The following is a 23,174-nucleotide window of genomic DNA, read 5'->3' on the forward strand; positions in this document are numbered from 1 at the left end:
CCCTCCCTCCGTAGATGGAGGTGGTTAATGTCCTTTTTCTAGCTAGGTGTCCCTTGACGAAAACTGTATACACCTGTTGTAGGGACTAATTTGTGGTTGAGTGCAGATTTGCCCCCTCCAGGCCAAGTTTATCTATTTATTATTTTTGTTTTTTGCCCGGCAAGGATTTGTTTTGGGCATGGTTTAAAGTTATTTTTCTGCCCGTTTGGCCTTCTTGCAGTTTCCAGATCAGCCCTCCTTATTTACGTCAACAGTTGTGATGCAATGTTTTAAAGGGTACCAACATAATGTGTCCTCCGTTCCCTTTTCTGATGTCCCAGTGAGACCTCAGTCTGGTCCTTTATTTGAGGAGCATTCCATTCGAACTGCTTTGCAGCTGCCCATACAGTTCCTTACAATAAAGATTGTGTTTCTCATCGCCATCACCTCTGTGTCAGTGAGCTTTAGGCTCTGTGTTAATCCACCGTCTTCCCAGACAGACTGGTTCTGTGGACTTGCGCATCCTTTCTACCTAAAGTTGTAGCGCTGTTCCCTGTCAGTCACATCATAGCCCTGCTGGAATTCTCTGCTCTGCCTCAACTCTTAAAGGACGAGGAGAGACTCCATTGCTTGGACTCCAAGAGAGCACTGTTTCTACATAGGTCATACCAAAGAACACCTGGTGGAGGATCAGCTATTTGTGGGGTGGGTTCGCTGGAGGGGAAAACAAAGCACAAGGATGGGCTAAAGAGAACCATCTCCCTCTGGATTGTGGTCTGCATTAAGATCTGCTACTCATTGGCTAAAAAGCAGCCTCCGGAAAGACTGTGTGCCTGTTCTACCAGGGCCAAAGCTGTTAACATTGCTTTAGCATGCAGAGACCCTGTTCTAGAGGGCAGGCAGCTACTTAGGTGTCCCTCCATACTTTCATGAAACAATAATATCTGGGTATCCAAGTTGACTCAGAGGGGCACTTTGCCCGTCTGGTTCTGCAGGACTTTCTGGTTTGAGTTGAGGAATCTAAGACTGGAAGTCTCCATCAGAAGAACAAGTTGCTTAATTTCAGTAATGCTCTTTCCGATAGAGACTCGGTCTAGCTCCTGTTAACTCACCAACTTATCCGTTAATAAGATCCCAAGTCTAGGAATAGGCACACCAGTGTCACCAATTTGTTTTTGGTGCTCTAGATGTGGTGGCGTAGACAACCTCCAAAGCAACTGACATCAGCTAAGTGGGGGGTGCCTATATAACCATTCATGCCCTTTCTGGACGGGAACGTCTTCAGTGCGAACCTGCCCAGCACCACCCAACAGTGCACCGAGGTATTGCTGAAAAGTTTCCAGATCCAGTCTGACACCTGGGATATATTCAAAAAGTGAGGAATTTGCGCCTAGATAGTCTCTGGCAGAAACTGCATTACTGAAGGTAAGTACTGTAGGAAGATGTTTTTTTTATGTGATATATCAATGTAGGGATTCACTATGGGGAAACAAAGTCCAGACGACCCTTATTGGTTTATAGGGGGTTACTTTAATAATCCCAAGAGCTCTATTTGTGGGAGTGTGGTCGAGCAGTTTAGGCTTATCAGAGGGGGAGTGTTGTGCATTTGTTGTACATATAATCAATTAATGAGACACACTCAAAAAGAAATACAGCTGTCAAATTTGAGGCATGAGCCTCAAAGGCCGATATGTTATCCTATGGGAAAAACATGTACTGCATTAGGGCTACTTTAAAAAAGTTGAGAAGGGTATCCTTTAGGATTTAAGGTGCTGGTGATCCACGGTCCCAAGTATCAACAGCAGTTAGGTTTTACCTACCCTGGTGTGTCTAGGTGCAGGGGTGCTGTTCGCGTTGGTAGCCTCGAACGCTACAGCGGCAAAGTTCAAATGGACTTGTCAAAACAACAGCTTCTGCAAGAGGGGCCTTTGAGACAAGTCCGGCAGAACCCAGTGGTGGCTCGGTGCAGAGGTCCTGGCTGGCCACTTAGATTTGGAGGCTCCCATGTGTCTAGGTCAATCTGCAGAGGTGAGAGAAAACACAGCACAGCACAGATTTGGCACTCGCCTGTCTTCGATTCCCTGGACGTGTAGTTACGTCTTCCCTATGGTGGCCAGGATGGACACAAACAAGCCTTGGTGAGATCATAATGCTCCTGTAGTCAGGGTATTGGTGCTGGGGGCCCCTGGACGGTCTAGCCACTCGAAACTCACCAGAAAGAAGAAACTTCTCCTGTCTTGCTGCTCCCTCAGTGGGCCAACAGAACAGATTCCTGGGCAGATGCGGTTGGTGCCTGCAAGTGCTGGGGGGTGGCTCCTCCACCCCATAGTAGATGCCAGTTGGTTGTCCTACAAGGCTTTGTGTGGATGCACAGCCTTTGAACGAGTCAGGTCGGTGCAGTTGTCAAGGTTCCAGTAGGAGGGCAGGGTCTGTCACCAAGTAGTGGTGGTGAAATCCTCTGCTCTTGCAGTGATTGCTCTTCTTGTGTCCTTCTTCGGTTCCCAATAGGTAAAACTTAGGTGTCACGATGACCCCTAAATAGTGAATTCAGAGGTATTAAGGGGAGTGTAGGGGAATAGCCAATTGGCTACTTAGCCCTGGGGTGACTACCCCCCCCCCCCCCCACCCCCCCACCCCAGATGACCACTTTCTGTGGATAGTGGACCTTTTCCCGACCTAGAGTTCCTGGTTCCACATAAAACACGATGGTAGAACCGTTCCTCTAGTGTCCACTTCAGGTAGCCCACCTTAGGGGTGTGACTAGCCTAGAAGCAAAACATGCCTCCTGAATAACTAGTATCCCACATGCTCCGGTGCTAAATGGGCCTTGGTGCGGGGAGTGTTCTGGGCGAAGCCAGAGTCACCTATCGAAGGTTCCAGGGGCTTTGAAGCTCCTGGCCCCGATAAGCTGAAGCACTTGCCATTCTGCTGGAGGAGCTGTGATCACCTTTCTCCAGATCAGGCATTGCTTTTGGTCTTTAACAGTATGGCCTATCACCTGCAGGGGGTTAGAAGCTCATCTGTGGTGGCAGGCTGGTCCGTACCAATCAATCAGCACACTGAGACTGGTAGGTGTTCAGGGGAAACTCTAAGGTGCCCTCTGGGTGCGTGCCATAATAAATTTGGGCTTCGCATAACCAAACACCATTAGTTTCAGTGCAGCCATCATGAAGGTGGGTCACTTGTAATGGCGAGTGTCCAGTAGTACATGGCCATAAGATGGCTGACTGATCACTTGCAATATCTAGCAATGGAACTAGACATCTCAGGGCCTATCTGCTTAAGTGGAAGGGTCCTCATATGCATTATAATGCACCCTGCCTTAGGGCTCTAAGGCCTGCGGTAAGGGTGACTTACATATATTACATGTAATGGTAGTGGGCATTTCACACGCCGCAGGGCGTGTGCAATGTTGTTTTCTCAAAATAGTTTTCACCATTTCACTAATTCTGCAATGGCTGTTTGTGGGATGGTGGGTCTCTTATGATGGCATAATGCACCCTGCATTATGCCACCCTCAGGGACCCTCTGTAGTACCCATGCCTCTCTACCAGGGTACCATTTACTAGGGGGTGCTACAGTCCATGCCAATTGGGTACAAATAGACATTTGAAACTTTTAGGGGAAAGAACACCGGCAGTGGGGCCTGATTAGCAGGGAACCAGTGCACTGTCAGTTGCACACCAGCAGCTAGTAGTCCAAATGGGGGTTAAAAAGTGGGGGGACAACCTACAAAAACGCCTAGTTTCCTACAAGTACCTTATTTGTTTATGCTAACTGAATCATTGATGGTTATTTCTCTGGTTCATAGAAATGTATAACTGCCTGAGGTTATTGATGCTCATTAATATCTGTGATCTGTACAAAAATGTTGTTAGGTCTGCCTGCGTAGTTAACTGTCATGCTGTGTTTGCATATGTGCCAAGATGTTTGATCCATTTCCATTGTGTAGTTGTTTGTATCTGCATCTGTACACTTCACATACGGTAGTCAAACTTATTATCTTAGTCAATTCTTGTTTATTTGTATCTGAAAAATAGATATGCATTAACAAAATATATATATATATTATGTCTTTGTAGGTGATAGTAATGGCCCTCAAAGAAATGGTGGTTTTTCCAGGAGAAGTAAGTATAAACACTTTATCCATATAATGAAATTAAGCTAGTAGTTTCTTAAACTTGAAATACCGAAACATGTTTGGTTAGCATGAATCATACCACTTTGCAGGTTTTTGTGGGTTTACAGTGTCATATTTGTGAAATGTTTTGGTGTAGTGTGTGATGACCACACTGGTTATTTTATAGTATTAACCCTTTAGCTGCTAGGTCTTCTCTCCCAGTGCTGGGCCCTTGTTTGGGTATTTGGGATAATTTGTACGTAGGGCTCCATAACATTCTTTCTTGATAAGCTACTTAGACCAAATTTACGTCCTTTTTTATTTATTTTTATTTCCAACAACCTGTGGAGTCCACAAATACCTGGGATTGGTGGATTTCCCTGGAGCGGATTGTGAAATTAGGCAAAATATAGCAAAAACATGTTTTTTTTTTTTTTTTTAAAGGGAGAATGTTCTCAAGATAAGTGTATTGTTTTTTTTTTCTTCCTAAAATCATGACAGACAAGACGAAATTTGCACTCAGATTCATTCAAAACTTATTCCACATCCACGTGTTTAACTTAGTAAGCTAGGTACAAAAGGGGTATTGCCCTCTGATCCTTGGGCATGAAAACCAAAAGTACAAGCCACCCCCCTCTTCCCCACGTCCGAGGGAATGTCTTCTAATGGACTCTCCAAAGGGATAATAAAACTTTCGTTGGTATAACAATTGGGCATCCGTGGACGGATCCTTTTCTATTTGGTACGGTTCCCATACGAACACTTGAGGTTCTTGGGCGGGGGGAGGGAGGGGGTTGGGCAACCGGACCCACATGAAACTTTTCCCCTAATGAAGGGCGTTTGCCAAAAATGCATTGGGTATCATTATGAACTGTTTTGTTAAGATTCAAAATTGTTTCTTTGGATTTCTTGTTTTTGAATTTTTTGAAATACATTAGATCTTCAGTCAGAATGACTTGGAATAAATATACTAATAAAAAAAATCATGATCAATACCCAGAATTGTTGAATGAATATGGATGACCAATTGTTATACTGACAAAAGGTTTATTATCCTTTTGGTGAGTGCATAGGGAGACGTTCTCCCAGACAGGGGGTATCGCTACCTTGTACTTTTTTCCTAAAATAACATCCATGAACTGTTTGCTGTACTAAATTCGCCTTCTTCCCAGCTTTAAGGAACATGCAGAGCTGAATAAAAATAAAAACTATTTTGAGTGAAGGTTTTATCATTTTTCTAAGAGGTATCGTATTTTCCCTTTTTTTTTTTTTTTAGGTTTTTAACTTAATAGCAGTTTGTGGTGAAAACCAGTATGAAACCCATGGGTGATCCAGGAAAGCTATACATGAATGAAAGCTAGACAGAATTCCGAGTTCAGTAAGGGATCTTATCTGTAGATCCCTCAAGGTTGCCATTTGTGGCAACATTTTCTTCTGTAACGTTTTGTCATAATGGCATATTGACAAACGGATTTTCATTGAGTATCAAGTATAGACTAACTGTAGCAAAAGAGGCAGAGTGAAAAATGGGTATCTGGAAACGTATGTATTTCTGAAATGGGCACAAGTTGAAGAGAATAGGAGCAGTAGTTATACATTGCTACATTTCTGGGCACCCATACTAGTGTATGATTTGTAGGGTAATTTTAAAAATGTCATCTTTCTTATACACCTTTTTACATTTAAAAAGCATAAATGTAGCGAAATTCAGTTAGAAATAGCAAATGTTGTATTATTCTGTGCTTCCCTAAGTGTTGTGATAAAAATGGTTCCTCACTTGTGTGGGTAGACCTAGTGCCTGCGACCGAAAACAGCCCAAAATGCAATATGGAGGCAGCGCATTTTTCCCCGAAAACTGACCTCTTTTCCAAAAGGGGGTAGATTTAGATTGTGGACCAGAACTCTGCTGGCATCTAGGGAGACCAAGCCACCCTGTACATTTTTGAAAATTAAACACCTGGGGGTATCTATGGTGGGATGACATGCGTAGCTCTTACTATGTATAGTTACCCAGAATCCCTTGCAAACCTCAATCTCTGACTAAACACATTTTCCTTAACTTTCTGTGATGGAAAGTTCTAGAATCTGCTGTGAGCCACAACTTTGGTCCGCCCAGGACCAACACCTGACTTCATCAGCACTACATAAACGTGTCGGCTCCCATCCTGTGCCCGTCAGACAGGGGGAGACTGTACTCAGAGTCAAGCGAGTGGGTCCAGACCAGAGTGTTTCCTGTGCATTTGTGACCTGAACTGTAATTGCACTTGCTGTTAATCTTTTTAGATGTTAGGAGGGCTTCTTGGATCTTTTTCCTATATCTGTTGTAATTTTCTTGGTTAATCCGCTGTTGTCATCATTTCAGTTTATTTGAAGAACTTAGTTTTGATTTACTCATTTATTGATATTGTGCTCCTTGCTTGCTTGAGGGTGGTTAAAATTCAGTTTTTTTTTATTTTATTGCAATTGCTCTTCCGTGCCTAAATGGGGAAGTGGAAAGCTCCAGAGTCTAATCATGCCATGTCCTTGCACTCTAAAAGTTCCCACAAGACTGTCAACTGTACTCTTGAGGAGAGCCACCTCCTTTTTAATCTACACAGATACACCTTTTCAAGTGGAACCGTGTTGTGCACCTCCTAGCAATGAGCCTGTTTCGGCTGCACTCAATCCAAGCACTATACCCAAGAAGAAACGTCATCCGGCCATTCGTCTGAGACCCAAAACATCACTTGAAACTAAAACTGAAGTTCCTCCAAGTCTTGAGCTTGTTTAAAGATCCTCCCATAAAGAGGGATAATAGGAATCAAAACACAGTCCCTAACCCACCGAGTCTTGAATCACTTTGTGAACTGTCTACCCAAGATGTACTCGCCCTTTCATATACTATTCCTTGCAGTAATGGATTGGATCCGTTCTCCGCACAGGCCCAGATAGCCCCTTCACCTCAAACAAATCGAAGACTCTGACTGTGCAGTTACTGCTGAGCCTAGCTCCACGATTGTTATAGGCCATTATTTTCCATCAGGTAAAAATGCTTCGAGAGGATGTAGGGGATCTCAAGGCTATGGTGAACCAACCTTTAAATTTGCGTAGAGATAAGGTTGAGGAAAATAGCTCTACTACTGTTAATGACCAGCATCCAAGAAATGAAAATGGATCCCGTATGTTGCGCAGTCCATTCTCATTAAAAGTTCCTTTTAACAAGGGCAACACATATAGAGGCCCTTGGAAGGGGTTTGGGGGCAATTAGTCATAGCTCTATCTGTTCCATCTCTGAGCCACATTTAGAACTCTGGTAAGCAATTGGCCACATGGCCTCCCTTCCTTCAAATTTGAGTTGGACAGGAGGAAGAGGGTGGCGGGGGCCAGAAAAGCACAAAATAATCACCCCCAAAAGGTGAGCGACCCTGGCCCAAGTGGCTACTCCCCAAACACCAAAATCTACATTGAAAATAAATCCCTGGTGTTTAGTGAGCATTCCGGCTGCACGATTGTGGCCCCATGAGTGATCGTGCTGCAGGCATGCACTCCAAAGAGACATCCAGATAAAGGAATATCCTTTCCTTTCCCCCAAAGCCTGCTGGAATGTGGGCTGGATTGTTCCCATGGGAAGTAGGGTCAAGCCTGATTTGCATATGGCTAGGTTGACACTTGGGTGGTGGGCAAAAAATGACAGATTAAACCCAGATCTCTGAGTGAGGTGAATGTTTGCATTGTTCAGCATTCCGTCCATCATCTGTTTTTTGCTTTTGTCGCCCTAAGTGGGTAGGGTGTGCCCAGACGTGGGTCCCATGCTCACTGCGCCACTTGATTCAGGCTAGCCAGGCTGATGAGGGGTGATACCCCAAAACTGGTCCCAGGATGCTTGTTTCTGGTCCTGGCAGGACCCGGGCTGGCAGTTCGGGCTGGACTGTTCCCATGGGGAGCAGGCCCAAGTGTGTTTTTCTTATGGCTAGGTCAAACTGGGATGGTGTGGTGGGCAAAAAAATATTTTAAACCCGGATCTCTGACTGGAGGTGAATGTTTGCATTGTTTGCGTTCCGTCCATCATCTTTTCTTTTTGCTTATACTTCTTGCTGGCATTTGGATTTAATAAAAATGACCTTCAAAGACAGTTAAGTATGTAAACATTGTTGGGGATTTAAAGGAAAAGGGAGACAAAAGGAAATACGCCCTCCAGGGAACACCCTGTTTCTACTGTAACAGTGCCTGCAACCCCATAAGTGTCTCACAGAGGAGGCTTGGCAGAGGATAGGTCTGAAAACGATGAAACCGCAACTGTCATAACCTGTCCACTTCATTTCCCCGTCTGGCCCTGACATGTTCACCATCGAGAACTGGGTTGGTGTTGAAACGCTGCCGCTAGCACTAATCCAGTAAGTTTTTGATTAAAAACGCTCAAGGCATATGGTTACATCAACTAAGTCATTCATTATCTCTATGTACCTGACAACACCACATCAATAACAGAGTGCTAATTTTTTAATTGCGCTGCTCAAAGTCAACCAAATCGACATTGAGGTTTGCAGTCTCCACCTTTATGATAATGATGAAATACACCAAACGAGAAGATTAAGTCTGTCACCATCTGCGGAGCCATCTCCAGAACTCTTGAGACCTTTCTTTTCCTCTGATAGTTTTTAGGCATACTTCAGTGTCCTCTATTAAACAAATTGCCTTTAAATACCAGAAGGTCTTCGAGTGACGGTATTCCTTCTAAAACCCTTCAATGTCATTTCAGGTATTCAGGTTCTCCGCACATGCCAAGGATTAGTATGTGGGTCAAGCCATCTGCAGTCTTTATGTTGGATAATTCTTTTTAACTGATTTCGTGAAACACAAAAAAATCCACTGCCATTTAGGTCCACGCCTTCACTCACATTCTACTTCAATTGCAAATGAGTCCTATTGGTCCTACCAGGCATGCAATATTTTATATTTATTGAGTGGGTTATCTAGTGCTTTGTAAATAGGTCTTTCCCCAAACTGCATTAATTCATACCCATGGGTCTGTTTAACCACATTAGGTGAGCAGATGCAATGCAGTGCCTGGTGAGATCTCACTTCACCACCAGCAAACCAGTGGCGACCAGAGGGTGGGCTCCCACTGAGTCCGCTTCTTCTGTCTCTATACCTAGTAAAGCCTGTTTTTGTACATCGTATTAATGTTTATCACAGTACCTTACTGAGTGTGCGATGTATGGTGGCGCAATAGGGAACAGTGACCGGACACCTCCATATTGGAAAAGTCGGCCCTTTAAGCGTGTGTTAGAAAAGGGGTCTATAGTTGGCAGAGGTATAGGCCCTTGTCCAAGTAGGGACCACAATCCTAGTCAGGCTAAGTCACACACAATTCAAGTTATCCTGTGCCCACCCTCTGGTAGCTTGGCACTGAGCAGTCAGGCTTAACTTAGAATGCTGTGTGTAAAGTATTTATGCAATAAATAACAGTGAAAACACCACAAAAGTATACCACATAGGTTTTGAAAAATAGATATTTATCTGAACAAAATAAGGTTAAACCAACAAAGATCCAATAAGCACAAGTTCACTTTTAAAATGTTTAAAAGAGTCTTAATCCTTAAAAATAAGCAGCTGTCTCTTTGTTGCACACAATACCTGGTTTGATTGCGTCAAAAATAACTACCCATGGAGACCGCGGAGGAGGAGATGCGTGGAAATATAAGGTGTGCGTCTGATTTTTCCAGTGCGGCACAGACAATGCATACTTTTTTCCCACGCTGCAAAGAGTTTGCGTAGTTTTTCAGCGTGCATTCTTGGTTCCTCACTGCGATGAAGGGTGTGTTGACGGCCAGGAACTATGCAAAGAAAAAACCTTGATTCGCTTGAAGAAGATATGGGTGCACAGTCAATCCGGTATGATGCATCGAATTTTCCATTGCATGGCGGTTGCTGTGTCGAATTTCCACTCGGAAAGTCGGGCTGCGTCGTTACGGTCGACTGGACGGTGATTCCTTGGTCGCAATGCAGGCATTGCGTTATTTCCGGCAGGAGGTGTGTCGCTTTTCGACGCACAAAGAGTTTCCTGAAGAGATTAAGGGGGTCATTACGACCCTGGCGGACGGTGTAAAAGGTGCGGTAATACCGCAAACAGGCCGACGGACAAAAAAAGGGAATTATGACCCTGGCAGAAACCGCCAACAAAGACAGCCACTTTACACACCGCCCGCCACGGCGGTACAGACAAGCAGCGCGGCGGTCACCGCCAACAGACAGGCGGAAGACAATGTACCGCCCACACTATTACAACCTGCCAATACGCCACCTTTTCCGGGGCGGATTCACCGTGGATAAAAACACGGCGGAAACAGCTTTTGCTATGGGAAAACGCTCACCTTAACATATCCCACGAGGAACGACGACTCCATGGACCCCGAACTCCAAATACTACCTGCCCTTATCTTTCTGCTCCTTTACGACCAACAGCAACGTAGGCGCAGAAGATACCGGTGAGTACTGCATCTACGACACAGGGGTTGGGGGAGGCAAAAGTTAGGGGGACACCCACCAAACACCCTCGCATATTACAACATACACACCAATGCAGTCAAAAATATCACATTAACAACCCACAATCCCCCCGGAAGAATGAAAACACAAAGCGAATTTCGGTCAAACATTGTAATGTGCCAATATACATGTCATACAAAAATATACAGATATACATCTCTAAATCACTCATAATTATATGTTCGGTGGCATGTGTAGCTGCAGATACACATGCTGTGCATAGTCCGCCGTCTGGTGTTGGGTCGGAGTGTTACAAGTTGTTTTTCTTCGAAGAAGTCTTTTCGAGTCACGAGACCGAGGGACTCCTCCTACTTTGGTTCCATTGCGCATGGGCGTCGACTCCATGTTAGATTGTTTTTTTTCCGCCATCGGGTTCGGACGTGTTCCTTTTCGCTCCGTGTTTCGGGTCGGGAAGTTAGTCAGAATCAACGGAAAATTCGTCGGTATTGTTTCGTTCGGTATCGGGTTAGATTAGAATCGACACCGAATCTTGAAGAGCTCCGGTAGCCCTTCGGGGTAATTTCGATCCCCCGTCGGGCCTGGTCGGCCCGACCGCGTGCAACTTCGAGACTGATGGAACGGACCCCGTTCCGATTCTGTCCTAAATGCCACAGTAAATATCCCTATACAGACCAACATTTGGTCTGTAACTTGTGCCTGTCACCCGAGCACAAAGAAGAAACGTGTGAGGCCTGTTGAGCGTTTCGGTCGAGAAAAACGCTCTGAGACCGAAGAGCCAGAAGGTTGCAGATGGCGTCCACGCCGACAGGACAACAACGGTTTGAGGAAGAGGGAGAAGAAGAAACATTCTCCATCCACGAATCGGATTCCGAAGAATTCGACGTCGAAGAAACCGTGAGTAAGACGTCGAAACAAGCATCACACAGAAAAACAGACAAAGCCCAGGGGACGCCACTGCCGACAGGCCATGGCTCAACCCATAAAGTAGGTGACCGTCCATCGGCACCGAAAAAGGGCGAGCTGGTGCCGAGATCGTCCGACTCAGGTCGAGACACAGGCACGCAGCAATCTCGGGACCGAGAAACTGCCTCAGAAAAGGGTCGACATCGAGACAGCAGCACCGAAGCTGCTCGGAAACAGAGATATCGGCACCGAAGATGGTCGACGCCAAGAAGGTACGACACCGAAAAAGAGGAAAATCTCTTTGGAGCCGAAAACAACAAAAGACACGGTTTCGGTGCCAAAACGCCCAGCAACCGAACCGAAAGCCAGTTCCTACTCAGAGGAACAATCACTGTCCTCCCAACTTCAAAAACACAGATTTGAGGAGGAATTACAAACAACAGCTGTAGATCACACGCAAAAGCGGATCTTTATACAAAGTGGTACAGGGAAGATCAGCACCCTTCCCCCAATCAGAAGAAAAAGGAAACTAGATTTCCAACAACAAGAAAAAACACCACAAGCAAAAGTGGTGAAGAAGGTAACTCCACCACCCTCTCCACCACCGGCAACTCATATATCACCGGCACAGACTCCGTCACAATCACCAGCTCATACCACCATGAGCCAAGATGACCAGGACGCATGGGATCTCTATGACGCCCCAGTATCGGACAATAGCCCTGAGTCGTACCCCACTAAGCCCTCACCACCTGAGGACAGTACAGCGTATGCTCAGGTGGTAGCTAGGGCAGCAGAGTTTCATAACGTATCGCTACATTCAGAGCCTATCGAGGATGACTTCCTTTTTAACACCCTGTCCTCCACCCATAGCAATTTTCAAAGCCTTCCTATGCTCCCGGGAATGCTAAGGCACGCTAAACAAATCTTTAAGGAGCCAGTTAAAAGCAGAGCAATAACCCCAAGGGTGGAGAAGAAATACAAGGCACCACCCACAGACCCTGCTTTTATTACATCACAACTGACACCAGATTCAGTTGTCGTAGGAGCAGCTCGTAAAAGAGCCAACTCGCACACATCAGGCGACGCACCACCTCCAGACAAGGAGAGCCAAAAGTTTGATGCAGCCGGGAAAAGGGTTGCAGTACAAGCTGCAAATCAGTGGCGCATCGCCAACTCGCAGGCACTCCTAGCGCGATATGACAGAGCCCATTGGGACGAGATGCAGCATCTCATCGAGCACCTCCCCAAAGAATTCCAAAAACGGGCAAAACAAGTGGTTGAAGAGGGACAAAACATATCCAACAACCAAATCCGTTCTTCTATGGATGCAGCAGATACAGCTGCAAGAACTATAAATACTGCTGTAACAATAAGGAGGCACGCATGGCTGCGCACATCCGGCTTCAAACCTGAGATACAACAGGCAGTGCTCAATATGCCGTTCAATGAACAACAATTGTTTGGACCAGAAGTGGACACTGCAATTGAAAAATTAAAGAAAGACACTGACACAGCTAAAGCCATGGGCGCACTCTATTCCCCGCAGGGCAGAGGCACATTTGGCACATTTCGCAAAACTACTTTCAGAGGAGGGTTTCGAGGTCAAGCCACACAAGCCAGCACCTGACAAACAACACCGTCTACCTACCAGGGACAGTATCAAAGGGGAGGCTTTCGGGGCCAATACAGAGGGGGCCAATTCCCAAGAAACAGGGGAAAATTTCAAGGGCCCAAAACCCCTCAAAACAAGCAGTGACTCACAAGTCACTCGGCCCCTTCACACAACACCAGTGGGGGGAAGACTAAGCCAGTTCTACAAATCTTGGGAGGAGATAACAACAGACACTTGGGTCTTAGCAATTATCCAACATGGTTATTGCATAGAATTTCTCCAACTCCCTCCAAACGTCCCACCGAAAACACACAAGTAGCCAAACAGCATATAGACCTTCTAGGACTAGAAGTTCAAGCATTACTGCAAAAAGACGCAATAGAATTAGTACCAAAAACACAAAAGAACACAGGAGTTTACTCACTGTACTTTCTAATACCGAAAAAGGACAAAAGTCTGAGACCAATATTGGATCTCAGAACACTAAACACCTACATCAAATCAGACCATTTTCACATGGTCACGTTACAAGACGTAATACCACTACTGAAACAGCAAGACTACATGACAACGTTAGATCTAAAAGACGCGTATTTCCATATACCGATACATCCCTCGCACAGGAAATACCTAAGGTTCGTATTCAAAGGAATACATTACCAATTCAAAGTGTTGCCATTCGGAATAATGACAGCACCAAGAGTCTTTACAAAATGTCTAGCAGTAGTAGCTGCACATATCAGGAGGCAGCAAATACACGTGTTCCCGTACCTAGACGATTGGTTAATCAAAACCAAATCGCTAACAGTGTTTACACCACACAGATTATGTTATACAAACCCTTTACAAACTGGGTTTCTCCATCAACTATGCAAAGTCACACCTTTTGCTGTGTCAAACACAGCAATACTTAGGAGCGACAATCAACACAACAAAAGGGATAGCCACTCCAAGTCCACAAAGGGTTCAAAATTTTCATAAGGTGATACAAGCTATGTATCCAACACAAAAGATACACGCAAAGATGGTCTTAAAACTCCTAGGCATGATGTCCTCATGCATAGCCATTGTCCCAAACGCAAGATTGCACATGCGGCCCTTACAACAGTGCCTAGCATCACAATGGTCACATGCACAGGGTCATCTTCTAGATCTGGTGTTGATAGACCGCCAAACATACATCTCGCTTCTATGGTGGAACAGTACAAATTTAAACAAAGGGCGGCCTTTCCAAGACCCAGTGCCACAATACGTGATAACAACAGATGCTTCCATGACAGGGTGGGGAGCACACCTCAATCAACACAGCATCCAAGGACAATGGGACGTACATCAAAGAAAGTTTCATATAAATCACCTAGAATTGTTAGCAGTATTTCTAGCGTTGAAAGCATTCCAACCAATGATAACCCACAAATACATTCTTGTCAAAACAGACAACATGACGACAATGTATTATTTAAACAAACACGGGGGAACACACTCGACACAGTTGTGTCTCCTCACACAAAAAATATGGCAATGGGCAATTCACAACCACATTCGCCTAATAGCACAGTTTATTCCAGGGATCCAGAACCAGCTAGCAGACAAACTCTCTCGGGATCACCAACAGGTCCACGAATGGGAAATTCACCCCCCAAATCCTGAACACTTACTTCCAAATTTGGGGAACACCTCAAATAGATATATTTGCAACAAAAGAAAACGCAAAATGCCAAAACTTCGCATCCAGGTACCCACACCGGCAATCTCAAGGCAATGCTCTATGGATGAATTGGTCAGGGATATTTGCATACGCTTTTCCCCCTCTCCCTCTCCTTCCATATCTAGTAAACAGATTGAGTCAAAACAAACTCAAACTCATTCTAATAGCACCAACATGGACAAGACAACCTTGGTATACAACACTACTAGACCTGTCAGTAGTACCTCATGTCAAACTACCCAGAAGGCCAGATCTGTTAACACAAGCAACAAATCAGGCATCCAAACCCAGCATCGCTGAATCTAGCAATTTGGCTCCTGAAATCCTAGAATTTGGACACTTAAACCTCACACAGGAATGTATGGAGGTCATAAGACAAGCTAGAAGGCCATCCACTAGACACTGCTATGCAAGTAAATGGAAAAGATTTATTTGCTACTGCCATAATAATCAAGTTCAACCATTGCATGCATCTCCAAAAGATGTTGTAGGGTATTTACTACATTTGCAAAAGTCAAATCTAGCTTTCTCTTCCATAAAGATACATCTCGCAGCAATATCTGCATACCTGCAAATTACTCATTCAACTTCCCTATTTAGAATACCTGTCATTAAAGCGTTTATGGAAGGCCTAAAAAGAATTATACCACCAAGGACACCACTTGTTCCTTCATGGAACCTCAATATTGTCTTAACAAGACTCATGGGTCCCCCTTTCGAACCCATGCATTCTTGCGAAATGCAATATCTAACGTGGAAAGTTGCATTTCTCATTGCCATTACATCTCTAAGAAGAGTAAGTGAAATTCAGGCATTTACTATACAAGAACCATTTATTCAAATACACAAAAATAAAGTAGTTCTAAGAACCAACCCAAAATTCTTACCAAAGGTCATCTCACTGTTCCACTTAAATCAAACAGTAGAATTGCCAGTGTTCTTTCCACAGCCAGACTCAATAGCTGAAAGAGCACTACATACATTAGACATCAAAAGAGCACTAATGTACTACATTGACAGAACAAAACTAATTAGGAAAACAAAACAACTATTTATTGCATTTCAAAAACCTCATACAGGAAATCCAATATCAAAACAAGGTATAGCTAGATGGATAGTTAGGTGCATCCAAACCTAATATCTTAAAGCAAACAGACAGCTGCCTATTACACCAAAGGCACACTCAACCAGAAAGAAAGGTGCTACCATGGCCTTTCTAGGAAATATTCCAATGAACGAAATATGTAAGGCAGCAACATGGTCTACGCCTCACACATTTACTAAGCACTACTGTGTAGACGTGTTATCTGCACAACAAGCCACAGTAGGTGAAGCTGCACTAAGAACTTTATTTCAAACTACTTCCACTCCTACAGGCTGAACCACCGCTTTTGGGGAGATAACTGCTTACTAGTCTATGCACAGCATGTGTATCTGCAGCTACACATGCCACCGAACGGAAAATGTCACTTACCCAGTGTACATCTGTTTGTGGCATTAGTCGCTGCAGATTCACATGCGCCCACCCGCCTCCCCGGGAGCCTGTAGCCGTTTGGAAGTAATCTTCAACATTTGTACATTTGTAAATATATTACTTTAACCTTCATTTTGTACATACTTATTCATTCCATTGCATGGGCACTATTACTAACATACACAACTCCTACCTCACCCTCTGCGGGGAAAACAATCTAACATGGAGTCGACGCCCATGCGCAATGGAACCAAAGTAGGAGGAGTCCCTCGGTCTTGTGACTCGAAAAGACTTCTTCGAAGAAAAACAACTTGTAACACTCCGACCCAACACCAGACGGCGGACTATGCACAGCATGTGAATCTTCAGCGACTAATGCCACGAACAGATGTACACTGGGTAAGTGACATTTTCCATACAATACAAGAAGTAGTGCAGATATGTACACAACAATGTCCGTGCACCAACAGTCCAAAAATGCATGGGCGAGGCCCACAATAGATACCTGACCAAAATCGGAGAGAACACTGCCGGGGCATCAGATAGAAATACTACAGGCACCTCAGGGGGAAGGGAAGGGGGGGGCACCTCAGCCACATGAAGGCGAAGCCAGATCCATGACGGGGCTACATGCCCATTGATGTATCCTGGGGAGTGCAAAGCCACAGTCTCTCAAGTCTCTACAGTGGGTGGCTTGCCCACTGTGCCATCCTGGGGCGTGCAAAGCCACAGTCTCTCAAGTCTCTCCAGTGGGTGGTTTGCCCACTGTGCCATCCTGGGGAGTGCAAAGCCACAGTCTCTCGTAGATGCAGGTCTCTGCTGGTTCTGGAGGGGGACTGGTGCCCAGACTGGATGAGTCTCCCCGTGAAAGTTCCTGTCCTGTCCCAGTTGCACATGGGATAAGGATGCCTGATGTGGCGATCCATTCATTCCTACACGGTCTTTGCCCTGTTCAGTGGTGCTTTGCCATGGCGGTCTTTGCCCTGTTCAGCGGTGCTTTGCCATGGCGGTTCAGGACTGTTCAGCGGTGCTTTGCCATGGCGGTTCTGGACTGTTAAGCGGTGCTTTGCCATGGCGGTTCTGGACTGTTCAGCGGTGCTTTGACATGGCGGTTCTGGACTGTTGAGCTGTGCTTTGCCATTGAGGTTCAGGACTGTTCAGCGGTGCTTTGCCATTGAGGTTCAGGACTGTTCAGCGGTGCTTTGACATGGCGGTCTTTGCCCTGTTTAGCAGTGCTTTGCCATTGAGGTTCAGGACTGTTCAGCGGTGCTTTGACATGGCGGTCTTTGCCCTGTTTAGCAGTGCTTTGCCATTGAGGTTCAGGACTGTTCAGCGGTGCTTTGACATGGCGGTCTTTGCCCTGTTCAGCGGTGCTTTGACATGGCGGTTCAGGACTGTTCAGCGGTGCTTTGACATGGCGGTTCTGATACTGACATTGGTGTGTGGCATGACGATCTCTACACTGGGCATTGGTGTGTGGCATGACGATCTTCACACTGGACATTGGTGTGTGGCATGACGTTCCATCATTGGCCAGCGGGGCTGTGGCATCCTGTCCCCTCCTGGGCTGTGACTCTGGCGGTGGTCTCCTGACCGATGATGATACTTGGGCCCTCCTGGATTGTGACTCCGGCGGTGGTCTCCTGACCAGTGACGATACTTGGGCCCTCCTGGGCTGTGACTCTGGCGGTGGTCTCTTGACCAGTAACGATACTTGGGCCCTCCTGGGCTGTGACTCTGGCGGTGGTCTCTGGACCAGTGACGATACTTGGACCATCCTGGGCTGTGACTCTGGCGGTGGTCTCTGGACCAGTGACGATACTTGGGCCCTCCTGGGCTGTGACTCTGGCGGTGGTCTCCTGACCAGTGAAGATACTTGGGCCCTCCTGGGCTGTGACTCCGGCGGTGGTCTCCTGAACAGTGACGATACTTGGGCCCTCCTGGGCTGTGACTCTGACGGTGGTCTCTGGACCAGTGACGACGGTGCTGGCGGTTGTGTCTGGACCGCCGGAAAAGATGGTGCACTTCTCCGCCGTGACACTCACAACAGGCTGGGCAGACTTCCTCGGGACCTTCCCCACCTTTGGTGGAGTCACAGCTGACTCACCAATCGCCTTCGATCCCATTTCACTTGTTGTCCCACCTGGAGTCTTGACACGGTCCCGTCGTCCACTCTCCAATTTCAGAGCCTTTACAGGGGGTGGGCTGCCAGTGCCTTGGCTCCGGGTCCTACTGCCTGCCCTGGTGGACGGTGCACTCCAAAAACCTGGAACATGCACCACTGGTACTGGAGGCTTTTTGGCTACGGCGCTACGACGGGACTGATGAATTGGAGGGTTGGAGGGGGGGGCAAAAAGGTAAATTTGACATAGGGACAGTTTCTGACGGACACTGGGATGGGTAGCTGGAGGGGGTTTGGGAATGGAGGAAGAGGAGGTGGTTGTCGGAGTTGTCACTTTAGGTGTTTTGGGTGCAGGTACTTGAGGCTGTCGTGAGGTGGATGGATGTTGGGTGAGTGATTGCAGGCGTTTGGGTACTTTGGGAGGGGGTGTCACAGACACACTGGGAGAGGACACGGGGACGTGTAAATGGCAGTGGAGGTGGTGAGCGGCTTGTGGTGCTGGGTGTCGTAGATATGGTGCATGCAGGTGTGTGTGTGTAGACGAGACTGGGAGGGAGGAGGGAGAAGAGGAGGAGGGGTGACACAGTGGAGATAGTGGATGTTGCTGTATCTGTATGTGTGTGATGCTTGTGTGAGTGCCTGTGGTGTGTGTGGTGCCTATGTTTGCTTGAGCTACTTGTGTGTGTTGACTTGTGTGCATGCTGGTCTGTAGGTGTGCTTGGGATGGGCTGGGGTACAGGGGATTGGGTCTGGGTGGAGGAAGTTGGAGGGGGGAGGCTAGACACAGGGACAAATGGCTTCCATCAGTGCTGAGGCCAGAGATTGCAGGGTTCACTGAAGGGCAGCCTGACCAGAATGAATGCCCTCCAGGAATGCATTACTGTGTTGCAACTCTCGTTCTACACCCTGGATGGCATTCACAATGGTAGACTGCCCAACAGTGAGTGACCTGAGGAGGTCAATGGCCTCCTCACTGAGGGCAGCAGGGGTGATTGGGGCAGGGCCTGAGGTGCCTGGGGCGAAGGTGATGCCCATCCTCCTGGGTGAGCGTGCACGGGGCTAACGCTGAGGGGCTGCTGGGAGGGCGGTGCTGGTAGGGGAGGTGGCGGCTGTACCTGTAGAAGTGGGGCGCACAGATGGTGCCGCCACCACAAGGGAGCTCCCATCGTCTGACGAGCCTGTGTCGCTGGTTGCTGATCCGGTGGCCGACGTGAAGCTCCCCTCGCCCTCCGTCCCACTGGTGCATTCAGAGTCCGTGGTGTGGCCCTCCATGGCCATGTGGGATGCAGCTCCCTCGTGCTCCGGTGCCACTGTACCTCCGCCTGATGATGCTGATGTACAAAAGGACAGGGAGAGCAGAAAATGTGGGGGAGACAGAAGTAAGAGTTTTAGTGCATGGCATACCGCTACCGTTGGCGGACAAGACAGACGCAGCAGCCCCATGCATTATGCCGTTCTCCTGGCCTCTGCACATGCAATTTCTGGGATATGGCCTACATGGCAATGGTGGAAATCTGCGCACATGGATGCCACAGGGGCAACTATACCTCAACTTGCCACTCTTCTGAGGTGGGGTAGAGTGCCACATGGCCTACATTACGGAGGGGCCTTGCCTACCTAACTCGCCCTGGCCTAGGGACACCCACAGCCCACCTCCCCCACCCAGACCCCTCCACTGAACGCAAAGTCCGCAGAATGAGGTTGTACTCACCCCCTTGTGTCTGCTGTGATGTCCTCAAGCGCCCATCCAACTCCAGGTACGCCACCGCCAGGATCCGGAACGACGGGCACCCCTCCCACGTTGGGAGGCCATCCCCAGCTGAGCCTCCGCCGTCTTCTTGCTGCAGCGGCGAATGTCCTCCCATCTCTTATGGCAGTGGGTGCCCCGTGTCTGGTGGGTCCCCAGGGTCCGGACCTCCTTGGCGATGGCACGCCAAATGTCCCTCTTCTGGTGGGCGCTGACCTACATGACATGCACAAGGAAAGAGGAACAGTCATTACCAACTGCACCGTCATTGTGAGTGGCCCCCTCCCGACTCTGGCCATGTGGCCCCTTTATTCCCATGCTTTACTGTAGTATGAACTCTGCCCCCTTCCCTCTTCCACCCAGCCCTGTCCACCCAGGCCTAGCCCATACAACGTGCTCCCTGTGTACTAACCTGTTGGTCTTGAGGAGTAGAGTAGCATGTACTGGGGGAGGACCCCATCCACAAGTTTCTCCAACTCCTGTGCAGTGAAGGCAGGGGCCCTTTCCCCAGACGCAGCAGCCATCGTCGCTTCCAGACCGAGGTCACAGCAGCACTAGCAGTGTAGGTCCTCTCCTGTCGAAGGTCAGGTATCTAGTGATTGAACAGATAGAAAATGGCGGTGACGTCCGCGGCGGTGCGCATCATCACCGCCAGCACACCTGTTCATTGGCTCCTGGGACCCATAGGGTCCAATGTTAACCAATGCAGCAGTGCGCCGCGGTCTACGACCGCCTACCGCGACGGTGTGCAACACCAGCGCTGTTACCCCACAATCCCATTGTCCCAGTTTAGAGGTCAGGCAGCCGCCATTTCAGGGGCCCACATGGATTCTTTTTCAACTGCGTCACACATACCGAGGCCTACACTCAACACACATACAGGAAGGGTTCATTGTCTGGTGTAGTCTTGTGTGTGACTGTGGGTACATACCTGGAGGAATAGTGACTGTTTCTTCGCTGTTGTCCTTCTTAGGTACCGTCAGCTGGGACATATGAGAAGATGGTGGAATCCTCCGGTGTACCGACCGCTGGTGGACCTGTTGACAATGGAAGAGAGACATTTAATCGTCACCTACAGGTTTGACCGTGCCACAATCCAGGAACTATGTAGCCAGTTGGAGCCAGACCTGATGTCACCAATCCGCCATCCGACTGGAATCCCCCCTGACGTGCAGGTGCTGTCAGTGCTCCATTTCCTTGCAAGTGGGTCTTTTCAGACAACAGTGGCCATGGCATCAGGGATGTCCCAGCCTATGTTTTCCAACGTGTTGTCCAGAGTGTTGTCTGCCCTGCTGAAACACGTAAGGAGATACATAATTTTCCCTGAGGTGGAGGATTGATGGGACCCATGTAGCTCTGGTCCCCCCCGCAGGAGTGAACAGGTGTACAGGAACAGGAAGAGTTATCATTCGATGAATGTCCAGATGGTCTGTTTGGCAGACCAGTACATCTCGCAGGTAAATGCTATGTTCCCTGGCTCTGTGCATGACGCCTACATCCTGCGCAATAGCAGCATCCCTGATATGATGGGTCAACTCCAGAGGCACAGTGTATGGCTATTGGGGGACTCTGGTTACCCCAACCTTTCCTGGCTATTGACCCCAGTGAGGAATCCCAGGACCAGGGCAGAGGAACGCTACAATGATGCCCATGGGCGGACTAGGAGGGTTATCGAACGCACCTTCGGCCTTCTTAAGGCCAGGTTCAGGTGCCTACATATGACAGGTGGGTCCCTATTCTACTCACCGAAGAAGGTGTGCGACGACATCATCGCCTGCTCCCATGCTCCATAATTTAGCATTGCGACGCCAGGTGCCTTTTCTGCAGGAGGATGATCCAGATGACGGTGTTGTTGCAGCTGTGGAGTCTGTGGAGCCTGTGGACAGTGATGAGGATGAAGCTGAGGAAGAAGAAAACGATAACAGGGAGTCAGTCATCCAGCAATATTTCCAGTGAAACTCATGTGAGTACATTTTCAGGTTTAACATTACTTTAACTTTCACACGTCTACCTCTATCCTGTACCGACATTTCACTCACTATTTGTTAACTGAGTTGTCCCCTTCCATTTCAGTTTCACAAATGTGGTAACCTACGTTTCAACTGCTTGCATCCTTGAAGGGCTTGTGATGTGTGACATTGGTATGTAAGCCTTCCAATGGGTAACCCATTATGACACTGTCATTGATAATACAAAATTACAAATCATAGACTGACTCCAGTTTTTTTTTGTGTTTCAAGGGTGTTTATTTAAGTGCTAAAAATGAAGGGGGGTTGTTAAATGGTGATGGTGGAGGAATGTCCATGACAGAGTGCAGTCTATTAGTCTCACAGGTACATTGCACATCTGCCCATTGGAAGTGGAGCTGGGGCAGTTCCGATTTGGACAGGGCAACAAAGTGGGACAGTGGGGGGACAATCAGGGTGGTCTTATTTCCTGGTGGTGGTCTTGCCATCTAGCTCTGTCCTATTCCTGGATCTCCGGGCCCGCTTGCGTGGTGGTTGTCCGTCTGCAGGGGATGGGGTGCTGGTGTGGTGGTCCTGGTGCGGGGCGTCCTGTCCACTAGCGCCGGCGGAGGTGGTAGGCAGTTCATCGTCGTGGCTAGTGTCAGGGGCCCCTTGGAGTGCTACGGTGTCCCTCAAGGTCTTTTGAATGTCCGTCAGCACCCCTACGATGGTGCCCAGGGCGGAGCCGATGGTCCTGAGCTCCTCCCTGAACCCCAAATACTGCTCCTCCTGCAGACGCAGGGTCTCCTGCAACTTGTCCAGGACCGTGGCCATCATCTCCTGGGAGTGGTGGTATGCTCCCATGATGGAGGAGAGGGCCTCGTGGAGAGTTGGTTCCCTTGGCCTGTCCTCCCTCTGTCGCACAGCAGCCCTCCCAGTTCCCCAATGTTCCTGTGCCTCCGTCCCCTGGACCGTGTGCCCACTACCACTGCCCCCAGGTCCCTGTTGTTGGGGTGATGGGTTAGCCTGGGTCCCTGTAGTGGTGGACACACCGCTGATTGACCTGTCCTG

The 23,174-nt window shown here is 47.8% G+C and overlaps 1 protein-coding gene across 7 annotated transcripts in view; it reads left to right on the top strand.

Annotated features, from left to right (window-relative positions):
• The window catches only part of DDX4 (DEAD-box helicase 4), a 1,597,047-nt gene that overhangs the window by 374,125 nt on the left and 1,199,748 nt on the right, over positions 1-23,174 (top strand). For all 7 annotated transcript variants that reach the window (XM_069222170.1, XM_069222215.1, XM_069222206.1 and 4 more), the window contains one exon: positions 4,062-4,106. In XM_069222170.1, coding sequence (XP_069078271.1) covers positions 4,062-4,106 — 45 coding nt within the window. The remainder of the gene's footprint in view (positions 1-4,061; positions 4,107-23,174) is intronic.

The sequence above is a fragment of the Pleurodeles waltl genome, chromosome 1_1 (assembly GCF_031143425.1).
Source record: "Pleurodeles waltl isolate 20211129_DDA chromosome 1_1, aPleWal1.hap1.20221129, whole genome shotgun sequence".
In the NCBI taxonomy this organism is placed as follows: domain Eukaryota; kingdom Metazoa; phylum Chordata; class Amphibia; order Caudata; family Salamandridae; genus Pleurodeles; species Pleurodeles waltl.